Source organism: Scomber japonicus, chromosome 6 (genome assembly GCF_027409825.1).
Source record: "Scomber japonicus isolate fScoJap1 chromosome 6, fScoJap1.pri, whole genome shotgun sequence".
Classification (NCBI taxonomy): domain Eukaryota; kingdom Metazoa; phylum Chordata; class Actinopteri; order Scombriformes; family Scombridae; genus Scomber; species Scomber japonicus.
The window spans coordinates 28684963-28702594 of NC_070583.1; the positions used below are offsets into that span (position 1 = coordinate 28684963).

General features: G+C 39.8%; 1 protein-coding gene across 2 annotated transcripts in view; it reads left to right on the forward strand.

Moving 5' to 3' along the window:
- The window catches only part of grik4 (glutamate receptor, ionotropic, kainate 4), a 221001-nt gene that overhangs the window by 180269 nt on the left and 23100 nt on the right, over positions 1 to 17632 (forward strand). For both annotated transcript variants that reach the window (XM_053320945.1, XM_053320946.1), the window contains one exon: positions 12012 to 12119. In XM_053320945.1, coding sequence (XP_053176920.1) covers positions 12012 to 12119 — 108 coding nt within the window. The remainder of the gene's footprint in view (positions 1 to 12011; positions 12120 to 17632) is intronic.

Genomic DNA, 17632 nt, shown 5'->3' on the forward strand with positions numbered 1-17632 from the left:
GACCGTTTTTATCCTCATCTGCTCCCCCATATCAGAAGGAATGCTGAGTGCCTGGAATATGTTAGACACACACACACACACACACACACATCCTTGCACACTCTTGGACACACGCTTATACTGCATGGGCACCACTTCAATTTGCATGAAATGATTTGAGCTGTGTTATTTACACAAGACTTCCTCCAGTTAAAGGGTGAATGTGCTCGTTCAATTTCTTTCTCTTTTCTATTGGATTTATTTATTTCCTGTCAGCGCTGCTCCTATGTTTATTACGGCAATCTGCCTTTTTCTTCCCTTCCCCTTTTCTTTGCTCCCACCCTGTCTCCGAGAACACTATTACTCTGGCTGCCCCCGCTGCGGCGGATGCAGATGCACTCAATTCAATTTCTCTCTACTGCTGCAATGTGAGGGAGGGAGGAAGGGAGGGAAGGTACAGGTACAGTGAGGCACAGGGGAAAAAGACGTAAGAGGATGAGAGGTGTGTGTGGTGGTGCACAGCAGGTTGACAGACAGCAAGACAGCCTCCAAAGTGGGGATAGTTAGGCTAAAGAAAGCAGTAACATTGGAGCCTATATGAGTCAAAATGTTGTGTGGGACCACCTCCTCACTGGGACTGAACTGTTGGTTGGTAGTACTGCTGTTGTGGAGCCAAGCTCATCACTCTGTGTGCCCAGAAACATAATAGAAACAGAAACATCTTATATACTGTAATTGTTCTCTTGTAGCTCCCAGCACTACTCTGGTGTTTGTGTCCTGTACTGAGGAATGTGTGTGTGTGTGTGAGAGTGTGTGTGTGTATGTGAAAGTAGACAAGTAGGAAAGCACACACACACACACACACACACACACACACACACACACACACACACACACACACACACTGCTTGCAAATAGTTTCTTCATGAGATGACCCTTTGGTGGGACTATCTCACAGGAACCTGTCATGGTCGTAAATATAAAATGTGAAATAAATGATTGGAAAAATATATTTATGATTAACATAATAACTGTCCGAAAACACTCCACTTTTTAGATACAACAGCTATACATCTCTCACAGCCTCACCATTTTAGAGATCAATAAGAGCTTATCTTATCTTACAAACACACACTGCTCAGGTCACATGGGTCTGCCCCTTCCTCACAAACACACACACCCGGCTTGCCTCAAACAACATGCAAACATAACAAGGAGAGGAAGGAAATCCTCTAAAAACCCACTTAATCAAGAAAAACCCATGCACTCATTACACACACCAGCTGGCTCAAAGATATTTACGAGGACTTGACGCCTTGGCAGTGAATTCCAAACTCACTCAGCGTTTTTATTGGGCCTCGCCCAAAAGGGACCCTCAGGCAAAGAGTTACCACTCTTCCATGTTCGTGCACTTTCAAGGCAAGAGAAACTGTATTTTCTCACCCTTTTTTAGGCAAACACCCAGGGAGTTTCCTCTTTAAGCTGAATTATCCTAGTACGTCACCAGAACGTCAATTCACCATCAAATGCATGTTTTACAACCCTCTTTATAGAATTTGAAAAGCATAACCAAAATGCAAATTTCCACAAAATGACTTGCCATTTAATTTCTATAAATTGATATTCAATTTACAGTTCCTTGTAAAGCAGACCTCAGGCATCTCAGAAAAGCCTGATAATGATTTTGAGGTTTCCTCAATTTCTGACTGTCCTCGTCACGGAGAGGTTAACTTTCCTAAGGAACTCCTGCAGGTTAGTGATCTCAGTGGATCCTCCAAACAGTGTTGTTGACATTTTGCCTGTAAGCACTCTGAATTCTCATTTTGATGGGATTAAAGTACAATTAGAACATTTTATGCAGATTACATTTGGAGAACGCATTACCTGAGATTACTGTCCATCTCTCTGACTTAGATCCATTCACTATTTATGCTTTACAGTAGTGCACAGCTCTTACAAGGCTGGTTGTCAAAGTTAATATGATGCTCTCCTCCCAGACCTTTAGCCTTTCAGAGTGCAAGCACATCATTATTTAAGGTCATTATGTAAGACGCATCATTCTTTCTTCAGTCTTTCTTCTTAGTCGGTACTTTTCTTTCTAAAGTTTTCAGCTCTCAGAAAGGTGAAAAAGACAACACCCGAAATGTAATGAACAGGTCATCACAGCAAGATCAAAAGAAAAGAGGAAGAAGCAGCAGTGGGGTCAGAAACCACCAGAAAATACTTGTAAAACATTGATTTTACAACTACAAGCATGATTTGGAAGAAATAGGATCCTTGGCATTTTTTTGAGGAAACAACTTGGATTATTAATGAATTGCTTTGTGTAAAGAGAAAAACCTTCAATTTAAAGAAGAATAATTTTATTCCTACAGAATATTTGAAGACTACGCACTTAGAATTGAATTCTTTCTTATTTCTGTTGTCAGTGGTGACATACTGTATGAAGACTAGTGGGAAAATACTTACCAACTAAATAAATAATACTGAATAAAATCAATACCTTCATTTTCGAGTCTGTAGATAAGACATTAAGAAAGGTAGAGAGAGAGAGAGAGAGAGAGAGAGAGAGAGAGAGAGAGAGAGAGAGAGAGAGAGAGAGAGAGAGAGAGAGAGAGAGAGAGAGAGAGAGAGAGAGAGAGAGAGAGAGAGAGAGAGAGAGAGAGAGAGAGAGAGAGAGAGGAATGTGGGCTTATCCCAAAATGTATGACTGTGGGGAGGGTTTTAACGAGCAAAAGAAGGGAGGACAGTCCATCAGTTCATTTGTGGGGCGAGGGGAAAGGTTAGCTTTATTTTAGTTCTGTTCAGTGTTTTCTTTTGAAATCCTTCATGCCTCTAGGTCAGAGGTCATTATATCTGTGTGCTCTTAAGATGGGCCGTTGGATTAAAACATCATAATGTGTCTGAAACACTTTAGCTTCCTCTTATCCTCTCCACGGCTTTCTCTACTACACTTCAGTGCTCCCTGGGAATGTTTTGTTTCTTACAATTACAGCTATGTGGGTTTATGTATGTCTTATTTTTCTTATGAGAAATACAGTATGTTATATTAAATAATTTATATAATTTGTATTTAATTTATTCTTTTTGTAATACTACTGCGCATATTCTCTTTGTGTCAGGACTTTTTCCAGGAAGGCGCTGAGAGCATTTATGCAAGAAAAACCCTGTGAATGTTTCCTTTCTTCATAAATGCTGTGGCTGTTACCGCCGGTTGGAAAATAAATTGCTCCGAGACAGTCCCGGGAAGTGTGTCCTTGTCCTTTTACACAACACGACACGCAGAGTCAGACCCACTACTCCTCCATCCTTTTTCTTTTCCTTAAAGGACATTATCATAGGAGCTCAGTGTAGCTCAGCACACCATGACACGGCTTGGATCTCCTTCTCTGACTCAGGCTCCAGCGGAGATGAGTACATCTTAGCCAGGTCTGATAGACCCACCTACCGCCACAAAGGTTAGAGTGAGTTTAGAAAGTGACGTGGCCTTCTGATCTCATCCAACTGTGCAGTTATTTCAGTATATTTCAGTCTGTGTGGTGTATGTGTGTGTGTGTGAGAGAGAGAGAGAGAGAGAGAGAGAGAGAGAGGCTGAAAGAAAGAGAAAGTATGTGTGTTACAACTGTGAAACTGCAAGTAGTAATTACCATAAGTTTTACATGGCAAGAGGTAGCAGTTTTAATATGAACTAAAGGTACCCCAGATGGCCTCCTAAAGCGAGGTGTTAAACATAAATTCCTTGCATGCAAATTGAGTTTCATCATTAATCATTATTTATGTGTTTATATCAGGGTCAGAGCCAAAAAAATTCAGAAAATTCCTGTGAGATATGAAATCTGTTTAAATACCACTGATAGTTCTCAGTATAGTAGTCAACAAATGGACAAAGAAGAAGCTGCTTAACTGCCATTTCTCAGCAGGGGGACAGAAATGCTAGTTTATTTGCCAGCATGCAATACAGTATATATAATTATTATTTTATTGTTGAATAAAACTGTCCATGAAAGTAGCAGAAGGTCTCTGAAGATCACATCAAGGGCCTATAAAGTTTGCTGGGAAAAATTTGCTCCTCTCCTCCCTCTGTCTTTAAATCGTGTTTTATTTTATACAATCTTTTATCTGTTACAAACCATACCCCGAAAACAATATTCAGCAGCAAATTGAAACTGAGCAACACACCGTGGGTTTGTTTTTTTGTGTCGATTTTTATATATTGAGGTGAATGATGTGTTTTTGTGTGTGCGGTTCATGTTTCCAGCCACTTGGAACTGCAGCATGTTGTTGCAGCATGTCAAACCACATTACTGTAACAGAAGATCATCCATTTAACACGCTTTCTCGTTCACCTTGTTCATGTGCCATCTTTTTTTTCCCCCCCAATTTCTCCTCATTTCATTGTGAAGACTGAAGGTGCTCTGTGCTTTTTCCAGCAGGGAATTCAGACTTTGAAATCAGTTGCCTGGAAGCTTAAATTAGCAGTGTGAATTCAGTATCGTCTTTTCTATCACTGCCTCAAACAACCTTCGCATACACGTTTCATTTTTTTATGTTCACTTCCCCCATGGGGTAGCTGCTTCTTTTATGGTGCTTTAATCTCGCTGGTGTTAGTGATGCTCTCTTCTCACAGCACACTGACTTTATTTTTATCACATCACCATGTAAACCTTGTTTAGAAAATGTGTTCTGATGTAAAAAATAAAAAAATAAAAAAACTTCTATAAAGTTTAGCTACACTGTTAAAGCCACATGCCTTCTCGCTAATGCCAGTAATGTTGAGTCACAAAGCCAGTGGATCGGTTTATCAGCCGCTTTCTTTCCTCTAATTTATTGCACACAAAGCTGTCTCTGTTATGAGTTAAATGTCCTGAGTGCTGCAGACAGTGCTGGAGGTCACAGTGGCTATGAATTTTGAGAAAAAAAAAAAACTTGTCAGCTAGCAAAAGACTCAAGTCACTTTTATTAGATTTCTTCTCATTTCATTTTCTGGAATGTGGATGAATACTAATCACAAGTCATAAACGTAATTGAATGTATTGCTTTTGAAGTATAATTAGAATGTCTTGCCTGACATAAATGGGTTTGATTCTGATTATAAATCCTTGTACAACATGTGCGTGTATATATAAGCTACTGTATGCTATCTGACTTGAAGGGGTTTTTTCTCACTTCTGCACTCTCACACACGCACTCTGACACACAGTCATTTCTAGCAGTGATGTAACAGTCAAGGAGAATGTGTCAGATGTATGAAATGGCTGTTGATTTAAATGTATGAGACTGGGGTGAAACTGGGCAGCATTGTTTATAAATTATATTAGTCATCTTTGACATATTCTCCCCCAGGACGTTTCCTCTGTTGACTTTTTCTATATGAAACCTTTAAGGAAATCTTAAAATGGTCAAAGCCAAAAATGGGTACAATTGCGTTCTCCTGTGTGTTTACAAACCGCATGATAGGGGCAGTATGGGTATGTCACACAGTTTTAGGCAACGCAAAGCGAACTGAATTGCAGCGAATCACAGTGTATGAGATCAAATAAGAAGTAAATGCAATCACACTGAATCATCAACCTGTATCTGTGTCTACATATTGAAATTCAGAGACTCGCATCACTAGTCTACACACACCGACATCCTGTGTGTGTCTCTAGTTCTCTCTTTTGTTTGGTCTCTTGGAGACGTACAACAGTCCCCTTTCCTCTTTTGTTTTTCTCAGTTTGCACTTTGCAGGCTGGAGATGGGGAATAGATCAAAAGCAGAATGGATGAGCTGTTTTGCAAGATCCCCCAGTCTTAGCGGATTTCAAGGCTGGGTGAGACTGTGTATGTGTTGCTTGGCTGCGTGTGTGTATGTGTGTGGGTTTGAGTTTGAGTGTGTGTATGTGTGTAATATGCATGTTCATGCAAATTTATGTGTATGTGCCTGAGTGCCTCTGTGCCTGTGTGCCTGCAAGTTTGCCTCTGCGTCTCTGTTTTTATCAGTCTACATAGCGCACCCACGAATTCCTACCAAGATACAGCAGAGGAACAACCATAGGCACAGTGAGAATTTACATGTGTTGTTTTATCTGTTCTTCGTTCTGGGCACAGACAGTTTCTCACACGTTCTTCCTGCAGTAACCCTAACCCCTTACCCTTGTTTGGTTCCTTAAAAGATTTTCATTGGATGTCACCATGATCGGGGTCAATTCTTTTCTTACCACGAGTCAGCAGAATTCTCTAATTTGATACACTGGCATAAATAATACAACACAGTTATCCAGTTATCCTCATTAAAAAGTGCACATAACAGCCTGCTGCAAACCTTTTAGAAGGAAGGAATAGTGCCAAAATATAACATATACAAATGTGTATACACAAATAATAAAGATAAAAATGTATTAATGCAAATTTTCAAGAAATTAGCACATTAGAGAGTTAAAGTGTCAATATGCTTCATATTAAGTGCCTCTCACATGGTCAAACAGCCTTTGAAACTCACCTAAAATAGGAACTGGGGGGACCAACAATTTTTGTGACTTTCCAAAACTGACAATTTGACAATCATACCCACAGAGCAGCGTTTGAACTTATCTCTCTCAAGCTCTTTGTTTTCATTCCTCACACAGTTCTCTCAGTCATATTTTATGTAACACTTTAAATGTTTTTGAGCAAAGATTGTCCCAAACTGTGTGCTCTAAACTCCATTTCAATAATTATCATATCTTGCTCCCCTCTCTGTGAAGGCTGGCTTTTTTTCCCCACATGACCCTTCAGAGCAGCCCTGAACACTTCTGCCCCCAGATTTGTTGAATGCATTTGTTCATTTCAAGCACACTTACACCTTTATTGTCAAACAGAAAGTAGTTATTCTACAGTAGCTGACCCTCTCACCCCACTCACAGTTTTTCTTAACCCAACCCAAAAGACCCAAGTGGGTGATTACACATATGACCTGATTCTTATAGCCTTCCACACTTATGTGTTGTAGCTCTAATAGTCTTGCTATTGAGCCTTTTACAGGTACTATACCTAAAAATGATAGCAGGCATTCATGCTTGCACAATGCACAATGTTGTAACAGCATCATGTCATACAATCGAGACATCTAATGACTTAGCGCTTCACATCTTTTATCATCATGCTACACTTTCAGATGACTGAAGAGCTGGATGGAGATAATGAAAAAGCTGGGATTGGAACAAACCCTAAAAGCTTTTTCTCTTGTTCCCAGTTTTTAGAGTATGTCTTCACTAACATGGCCACTAGAGAAGAAGACATTTGGACAGTCAGTAGTGTCTGGGTGCATGGGCTGAGCAGGGACTGCGGCTGGGAGGGCATCCATTGTTTGTTGTGTGCTCTATGAGGGAGAACATGCAGCGCTGCTTTGAAGATCTGTTCAGACCTCCTCTTCAACTCTGAGCTTGCGTCGCATTACGATGACGGAACAAGCAATGCCATTATTCACTCTAATGCCAAATAATGAGCGTGCTGACTAGCTTTGTGATGAATTACCACATCTAAAATAACATCATGCATTTGTGTGTTTTCAGAAGTAACAAACCGATTATCAAGCTCTTTCCAATCAGTACAACAGTGACTGTGTGCTTTACCCAATGTTCTCTTTACTGTACAGCACTGCCAACCACCTACACCACCACCTGTGTCTGTCTAGCCCCTGAAGTTTGCCAACGGCATCACCCTGATTAGTGTCATTGCTCGCTTGATGATGAGTCATACCAGAGAGAAGTTCTGTAAAAAGAAAGCCCATTTTCCTCCACTAACTATTCCATAGAGAAAACATGCATAACAGTTACACGCAAGCACACACAAATACAATGCCTCTCTTCAGCAGCACTGTGCTTGTCATTCTAACAATGTGTTCATTGTGAGGCAGAGTGGGTTTGCTCTAAATATAACTGTCCTCTGTTTAGTTTTAACCAGGCACTAGCTGCTGATTCAACCGGTGGTAATGTCCGCTGATGGGCAGAAACTGTATCTACTTCAGCATATTTTTGTCCAGCTGAGAAAGCATAATGTTGCTATAAGAGCAGTAAAAGTCCACCCCTCGGAGGCATAGGAAGATACTTTGTTTCAGCAATATACACAGCCACAAACAGGCGAGCACACATGCCAGCATACAGGGAGGAGCACACACACACACACACACACACATTTCAGTCTCGACTCAGACTCATTTAGGCCGCCGCGACACCTGAATGCTTTAGCCTCGGTGTAAGTGGGCTGTATGACATTATGTTTGATAATGGTAGCTATTGCTTCTCTCATATATGATGGATGCATCTGTCACAGTGTAGTCTCGCCACACCCTATTGGTTGCAGCGTTTTTCTGACAGGAAAATCAGCCAATCCTGACGCTTCAGTGAGCAGCCCCCCCTAATCTTTTCCTCATGCTGTAATTCCAGGTTGCAGAATGAACCCTGGGTAATCCCTCATAGGGTGCGTTGTTCCACTTGTTGTCACTCTCTCTCTCTCTTACTTTCTCTCTGTCTCTCCCTCCCTCTCTCTCTCCTTTTTCTTGAGTTCTCGCTCTTTATTTTTGAACTTGCATAAACTGTCTCCCTCACTCTCTCTGTCTGTCTTTTCTGTCTCTCTTGTTGCTGTCTCTTGCTCTTGTTCTCTCTGCCTTATGTTCTGGCTCCCTAGCTGGCTGCTCCTCATACTTTCTCATTGATTTTCTTTCCATTCGCTAGCCTCACCGCTACTACTCAGTAAGTGATTGACATTTCCCTGCATCTTTCTATTTCTCTCTCTCAGTCTTTTCCCTTTTTGCTCTCTTATATTCCCATCTCCCTTATTATAACCCATTCTTCCTGCTGCGACCCCCTTTTTCTCTCAAAAACACACAGTGCACAGTATTCATCAACTTTGTTTTCTAGACTCACTGGTTGTACTTTATGGTAGTTATTTATTGTAATTGAAGTGTAAATACCAAAGTAATAAGACTGCAAATGAGAAACATCAAGCTACAGCTATTTATATTGTTGTACACAAACACACAGCCTGGTTATAAGTTAATATGCTGATTCCTCTCTCTATGATAAAAGCTTATGAGTCTAATAGATTCTCGGGTTGTGCTGTGTGTATAATGAGGTTTTAGGCAATGCTTCAATACTGTTGCTTCACTAGGATTAATGCAATGCTTTGGGTGCTCCTCACTTCAGTTTTCATGCAACCTACAGAATGATTACAAAGTGTGCTGTAAGGAAAACGACATGTAAGATTACGGATGTTCTTTCCTGGCATTCAGATTAATGGCAAACTTTGTTAGGCTGTGATTTATAATTCATCAATTTAATTAGTTGTGTGTTTGTCTCTCTTCAATTTTTTAGACCCTCTCTGTTGTCATCTATTTTTATGTTGTTTGTGCTATATAATGAGTAGCCTCCCATTTTTATTACACAAATCAATAATAAAAAGAAAGTGTGATTTATTACATAAAGTCTTATGAAGAATAATTATAACATCAAAGGTTTTTAGTCTGTGTGATAAATGTCACGGTGCATTTGCTCCCAAGCGTGTATTCCTGCTTACATTAGCTGATGTATACATCTTCCTTCCTGTTGACTCACAGACAGTACAGCTTTGCCCCCCGCCCCCCTCCCCCTCCCCCTCCCCCCTCCAAGCTCAAAGAGAGTTGACGGCAGGGCCACCAAAAGACCATTTCCTCCCCCGTCAGCATATGCTTCTTCTGCCTTCCTGCTCACAGCTCCCTCATCTCCTTCTCTCCACCTCCTGTTCCTGCATGGGGTAGGAGTCACAGTGCCACCTCAACACATTACCCTCTCAGTCACCCCAGTGCTCAGACCTTTGGTGACACCTGGTGAGACCAGCCAAGCCTCAGGCTCCTGCCTCCCACCACCTCCGCAGGCTCTGACAACTGATTGTGCACACTGATTGCTGAACACCATGTTTCACAGGTCCTTTTTTGTGTCGTTCTGCAGTACGTGCACATTTTCTCCCCCTCTGTTTCTTGAGGACATCAACAGTAGAGGGTGGAGTGTGTGCCGTATTATGCAGGAGTTTGGTTAGTTACCGCTGTAGTCTGTGTGAGCAAGGTGCTATTTCTCCCAACAAGTATACCAGAGGAAATGGAAGGCAAGATCTTTTTGATCATATGCTCTCAAAGGAAATCGTTCGTTCCGGGAGCTCTCAGTTCCTTTTTTCTATATCTCACATCAGAATTCATTATCGATGTTAGGAGAGTGGTTAAATTGCTTCCAAATGTGGGTACTGATCAACATGAATGGGGTAGAAATCTCCTGAGAAATTTACCAATTTATCCTTGAAAAACACTATGACCAAGCTCAGTGGGCTTTATTTACTGTAGCTTCTTATTCTTATGAGATTTCCATCACTGATCATGTAGTAGTTCATCTTCTCTGAGCCTGACTCCAACCATCAAGTCCCAAAGGTTTTCCAGCATGTAATCAGGGAACTCATTTCAGTGACATGGATTGGACTAAATTACATACTATATTTTCTCATTTACTCCTTCTATATAATATTTCTAATGGAGGGAGGTTGATTATTATGATAAGGGATGTTATTCCCTTACACTCTTCAAGGAAGAGGTGGCAATGTTTGCATAATGAGTTAGATTACAGAGTTCGAACGTAGATGACTAAGAACAGACTGCTTTGAATTGTCATTTTATTTCCCAGTATGAATCACAGGTAGTTATTTAGGAATATTTAATGAAAGTGCTGACTTTTTTTTCTATCAAGTTTCTATAAAAATAAGTCGGTGTAATGTTAGTACTAATGCCCCACATGTACTAAATCTAAACCAAAGAGAAGTTGTATTAATAAAACTTGCACAAACTAATAAAAAGCCAACATTGTCATCTGATCATGATTTACTCAATTTTATCTTCAGTGCAACTGCTTCATTTAATATTGACACTGGAATTGCGTGCTGCATAAATGAAATGATAGGTTGTGAAATTACCATGAGAAGTAAATGAAAATTGTTTTGCTGATAGCTCTGTCTGTGTTCTATCACTGGAGTCACATAAATCTCACCATATAATCATCAGTAAAAACATATTTCACAGTAAAAGAAATGAATTATAAAGACCTCTTACAGCACACTACAGCACAGGTAGAGAATAAATTGATAGTTACTGCAGAAGTCAAGCCTTTCTTCAAGTCATAACCAAGGGGAACAGTCTTTGTTTTACTGGTCAATTTAGCATTTTTCACATTATCCAGTATTTGGAAAGACTTAATAAGCTCCAAGGTTGCAAAAATGTCTCAACCATTAGAGGAGCCGTGTAAATCATTCAAGGTCAGAGCATACAAATCACCAAGGTTTCCCCCTGTCAGTTCCATTATGGTAAAATGGAGGCGACTAAGAGGAATGTGCACACAAAAGTACTGAAAGGCAAAGCAGGTTTTTTTTTTGAAATTCTTATGTTTACAGAGATTTTCATCACGAAGAAGAGAATTGACAAACTTGGGCTCACAGATAAATAAATGGAAAAAGTAGATGGCAGTGACATTTTGAAAAAGGATGGGAGGAAAGGCACTAGGTGGAGGTGGAGGTGTGAATCCCCACTTGAGCTGTAATGAGAATGAGAATGTGGCTCTGCGCCACAGGATTTGCTGGTAATTGGTTTAATGAATGCATTCTGTCGCCTCTGATTGAACACATGCCCTGTGTTCTCTCCTCAAGGAGCCACACACATGTTGTCTTTGTTTTCTGCCGCAGTCTCTAACTTTCGCCTTCACCTTGTCTCGCACCGTAGTGATCTGTCCCTCGCTTCCTTTCTGTCCTACACTGTCATTTATGAAGGTCACAGTTATTCTCCTTTAGAGAGAAGGAAGGCAATTAAGCACAGATTGTTTCTATTGGCCTTTTCCAGCTGATGGACTTAGTGACTGATCCGATCTGTGTGTGTGTGTGTGTGTGTGTGTGTGTGTGTGTGTGTGTGTGTGTGTGTGTGTGTGTGTGTGTGTGTGTGTGTGTGTGTGTGTGTGTGTGTGTGTGTGTGTGTGTGTGTGTGTGTATACGTGCTCTCTGTCTCTGCAGATTGGCCTATGGCACTCTGAAGGTGGGCTGTCCATGGAGAAAAAGCTTCCATCAATCAATGTGACGGACACCCTCTTCAACACTACTCTTACCATCACAACAATATTGGTGAGTAGTGTATGCACACTGGTCTGCTCACATCAAACAGTCGTCTATATCATTTTATTGGCTCAAGTCCTTGGTGGATCCACATGTGGCTGACATTCTGTGGTTGACACACAATTACCATATCAAAAAGCCATTTTGTATTTTCAGAGCCAAACTCAGTCCTCATGGGATCAGAGGAACTGATGCTGCGCGATTGTTTTGCCCTGAGTACTTCAGATGAGGCTGCATCACAGTGCATCAGCAGGAGCTAATAATTCACCATGTCAGCCATTCTCAGACTCTGTTATAAATATAGATTGTATGAGCAATAGTTCTCACTTCCTTCACTGTGCTACCTGTTACAAGGGTTGCCATATTTAAACAGTATCCTTAATTGCCTGTCACATTATTGATCAATAATCTATGAATCCTTAAAGTTTTTCTCAATTCAAGCTTCATTTAAATAAATATTTAAAATTATATTAAATAATTTAAATTAAATCAAATATTAAAAATAATACTGTACTGTAGCCCAAAATTGTTGTTCCTCCTCAAAAGATTTCCTCCAGTCATATTTTAAGACATACAAAAATCTTCTGCTTGGATTAAATAATAAATTGCGTCTGATGTTAAAAAAACTTTAAAATAACACACCAGTTCAACTTTCTGGTGAGCACATAGAAACTTGAAATGTGAAAACAGCTTTCTCATATCAAACTCTGCAAATGTGCCATTCTGCTCAAACATCCAACTAGAGGTACAAGAAGAAAAACACATTGTTAACTGGAAGGGGACGTTAACAATTGGCCAAACAATATTAAAATAATAAAAAAGTGATGATTAAGCACAATAAACTGTTTTTATTGGAGGACAAATTAGACCAGACTGAACATGTTTACTTAATGTTGTATTGACAACCAACAAGGGCTACAGCATGCCTACAAACATATCAGTTACAGCTACCGGTTGTTTATGAGCATATCCACATAGTCAAAGGTGACAAATAAACTATCATTATAATCTGTTGACTGAAACTCCATATTGATTAAAAAAAAATGTATAGATATTTATGCAAGAGAGGAATTGGTGAAGTGGTCACAATTTGCTTAGTTCGGCTGAATTAACTCCAACCTTCGATATGTCTTCAAGGACGGCAACAGCTTTAATCGTGCTGTTCATGTCAAATGCAAAACTGCTCAAGTTGTGCTGTATCACGCTGAATCATTGTAGGGACAATCAGTCCAGCTACTTAAAAAATGTGCACATGGATGCAAAAATATGCTGTTGCAACTTTGCACATTAATTATGAATGAATATATTGTTGCACCATCAAATACTTGAGTGATTAATTGAAAATCAATTAATTACCTACTTGTTTTATTCAGTTGTGCAGATGTGCTTTGAATTTCCCAACCTTGTGTTTCTGATGATAAAGCTCGCCGTTTTACAGTAGCTTTGATATAGCGTTTGTATGTTGATGTGCTACTGTAGAACATCAAAGATGACAAATGGATTCATGTTGGAGCTACACAAAGAAATTCAGATTTTCAGTCAGCTGCATGTGTTTCATGCCTTTTCTTTATCCCCTGAGACACACACAAACACACTCACACACACAAACCTGTCACTCGCCCAACTCCTCCTCCTCACTGATGAATCAGACGATAAGACGTAAAGTAGCTTGTAAGCAGAAGCAATTGGCCCAATGTGTTATTCTGAGTGGCTGGCTTATCAGCTGCGAAGCGGTGAATGAGGGAAGGACACGGCCATATTTCACCACTGAATAAGTCACTGGTCTTATTGAGAATGACTGGGATTCAGATGGAACGGTTCATTTCACACAGGAGAGGAACAGGGGGAGGATGAAAATGTGTGTGTGTGTGTGTGTGTATGTATGTATGTTTGTGTTGAGGGGGGAGTACAAATGAAACAATGTTTTCACCACAGAAAGAGAGTGTGAAAGAAAGAATTGGCCGAGCACAGAGCTTTGATTTCACTTTGGAGATATAGAGTCCCTGGACCAAACTTCGGAAGCCACCAAGGAGCAATTTTCAGTGCCTATCACAGCTCATTCATCATGGTGTGATTGCTGTGTCGCTGTTATCTCGCTTGTGGGCGGCAGACGAGCCGCAGCTGAAAGCCTCCATAAGAATTCCTTACCTGTAGCACTAGCCTGGAGACTGTGCCTGTTTGCACACAGTACTTATGGACACCCAAATCAATTTAAATTTGATTTACTGGCATGAACACAACAACAACAACAACAATATTGCCAAAGCATCAAGAATAAGTGAAACAAAATAAATATATATGTGTATGTATGTGAGTGAGTGTGTGTGTGTGTGTGTGTGTGTGTGATTTAAATCACTTACAGACACACACACCAGATGTAAGACCAATTGATTGGGGACAGCTTGTGCAATTGGGGGGAAAAGCTGTGTCCCCAATTGGTAAATTGATGATTTTTGGGTCAGTGGTTAGGATAAGGGGTGAGTCTCTAGGAAATGAATGTGTGTGTTTGTGAGTGGTCTGTTATAAGACACTTTTGGGGACAAATTTCAGTCTTAGGACCAATTACTTGATGACAGCTTGTCCTACTGGGGATAAAAGCCAGTGGTTATGGGTTAGGGTAAGTTTCCAGGGAATTAATGTAAGTCTATGTAATGTCCCCAAAAGTGACCATGGTGTGATTTGTTTGGATCATGTGTGTGTGTGTGTGTGTGTGTGTGTGTGTGTGTGTGTGTGTGTGTGTGTGTACGCAATAAATAAGCATTAAAAGAACAAATTCTAACATTGTGATTATCACAATTGAGATCAATGGATCTTACAATTCATTGATTTTTCTACTTACATCCGAGTTTCTGCTGTCACTGCAATTCACAGCAATCATTTCACATTTGGGAAACATTGTTTTGTGTGTGCATGTTCATTTTTGACATATTAACCTGACCTTTACAGTTTTATTATACTTACACATGACCGTCATATTCCCACTTCAATTCCACAAACAGCCCCAGAAAAAAAAGCACAATCACAGAATTGATTATCACTTTACTGCAGGGGCCACAACCCATGTCTTCGTAGTCTTTGATTGAGTGTGTTACACGCGCTGTTCAGGTCATAGTGAAATAATATCTTTATACCCTCAGCAGCCACACTGAGGTAATAGAAAAGTCCATTCATTGCTTCCTCTGTATTAAATTGTCTTGGTTGTGTTGTTCTTAAGTCGTGTGTGGTATTGTATTTTCTCTCTGTTTCAAAATACACTACAGTAGGTTGTCAAGCAATAAAAAGACTCATCTGTTTTCATTGTTACACCTTTTGTTCTCTTTGATTGCAGGAGATTTGCATTTCAATCGTGTAACATCTGTTTTTTCATAGCTACAAGTAGGCATGCAACAATATAAAAATTTCACGTTTATTCCGGCCAAAATGATTCCAATTAGTGACATTATCTCAATAATCATCCACATATGCATAAAGCTCTAAAAATAGACACTAAACATACTGGAACATCTTTTTTAATGAAAAACAAAACAAGGACAGATTCAGACTCAGACATCCAGCAGGTAATCACAATGAGATAAAAACAAAAAAAAACATTAATAAAAAAAGATTCCACCTATCACCCTAAAATCCAAGCATTCACAATTTGAGCCTTCAGCCATAGTGACAAATGACTGGAAAGATGCAAGCTCCCCCTTATAGTAGAGGGCATTTCAAAATGAATCAGGAAATCAATAGGACTGTACATATAGTCAATAGGACTGTACGTTGTATCCAGATTGATTCTACAAAGTCTGGACAGATAAAAACCACATGAAATGCGATTTTTGCAAATCAGAGCCAAGGCACGTTTGGATGTGGTTTAAAATGTGATTCCAATCAGATTTCTACAGATGCGTCTCAGTCCAGACACTCTGGTAAATCATGGTAAATAACTCCAGATTGGCAGCCATGCAGCGTCTTGTGCGTCGTAAATTGGACTTCAAAGCATTTTTGTGTTAGTTGTGACACACAACAATGACGCCAAATCCAAATCTCTATCAGAGCGGCCGAACAGAATCCATGCTGCTACTAGCAGTCCATGGAAAGACATACATAGAGTTCTTCACTGTGACTTGACATCACAGTTGTTTGGAGGTGATTAGATAAATCTCACTTTCTCATGCTTCCATGTGGGAAAGCCACATCACCAGTGTATGTAGTTACTGATGCCTACATCCTTACCATAGCAACCCATGCCCATAGGTTTGTTTCTAGACGTACAAATCCGGTCTGATCACGTGCAAATAACAGTGCAGACGAGACGGTCTGTCTTAAAGATGAGAAGCAAATCTGATTTACTTGCAATCTGAACAAAGCCAAAGTACAACTCACACTCGTACTGTACTTGAGTACAGTTTTCAGGTACATTTCCTTTTACTTGAGGATTTCCATGTTATGCTTCTTTATAATTCCACTCCACTACATTTCAGACAGAAATATTGTACTTCATAGTACATTTATTTGACTTTGGCTTAATTACTTTTCATATGATTTTGACACCATGGATAATATAACAAGCTTTTAAAATGCAACGCATTGTTAAATATGAAACCAGTGGTTTCCAACTTGGCTTTGGACACCTTACAAAAAGCAGTGTGTAGTCAGGCTCACATTTCAGATGTCTATGAGTTGTTAACAGCTCCACCAAATTATGATTATTTTTCCCTCACATGGTTTCATTTGAATAAATGTTGAAATGATCCAATTTTTCACCAAAAATCAGTGAATAGAGCAAAACTCCACCTCCAGCAACTACAACACTAACATGCTACTTATTTTCAAGTACATTTTGCTGCTAAGAAAGACAAAGTCGCTTGGCATTGGTGATGCTGTTACCAAAGCAACCACCACGTCCTGCACTGACAACATACTTTCCTGTTACGTCCTTGTTGGGGACACATCAGGACGCATTACACTACAAAATGTATGTGGTCAAATGTGTCCCCCTCCACCTTGGCAAGTGGTTTGAGTGATCGGCTCACCGTATGTCTTTGTGGTCAATTACTCTTGTATTTAGTGCTGTCTATTTGTGATCCAATTGCCCAAGTATTTTAACATTTGTCTTTTTTTATTACAATACAACATCAGAGTTGTAGATAGTAGAAAAATACTCATCTGGGCATAAAGCCATCAATATAAGTAGATCAGCTTTCAAACTCCCACCCAGTCCACACACACACACAGCTTATATCTTACATTTGAGAGATATTTCAGATTTTTGTAAATGTATGCAGTTATTATACCACCAGAAAATCACTACAGTAAACTGCCTTGGGTCTTAATATATCACTCATGTAATCAGACATTTAAGCACTACCCATGCTCACTTCTTACAGAATGCAGGACTCCATATTATTGCCCATTTTTGAAAAAAATCAAATAGAATGATGTCTCTCTTTGGTGCCAGCTTGCTACCATTGTTGGTAGAGAATAATATGGTTTTAGGATTTAAATCCCAACTCAAGACCCATTTTTCCTATTAATAT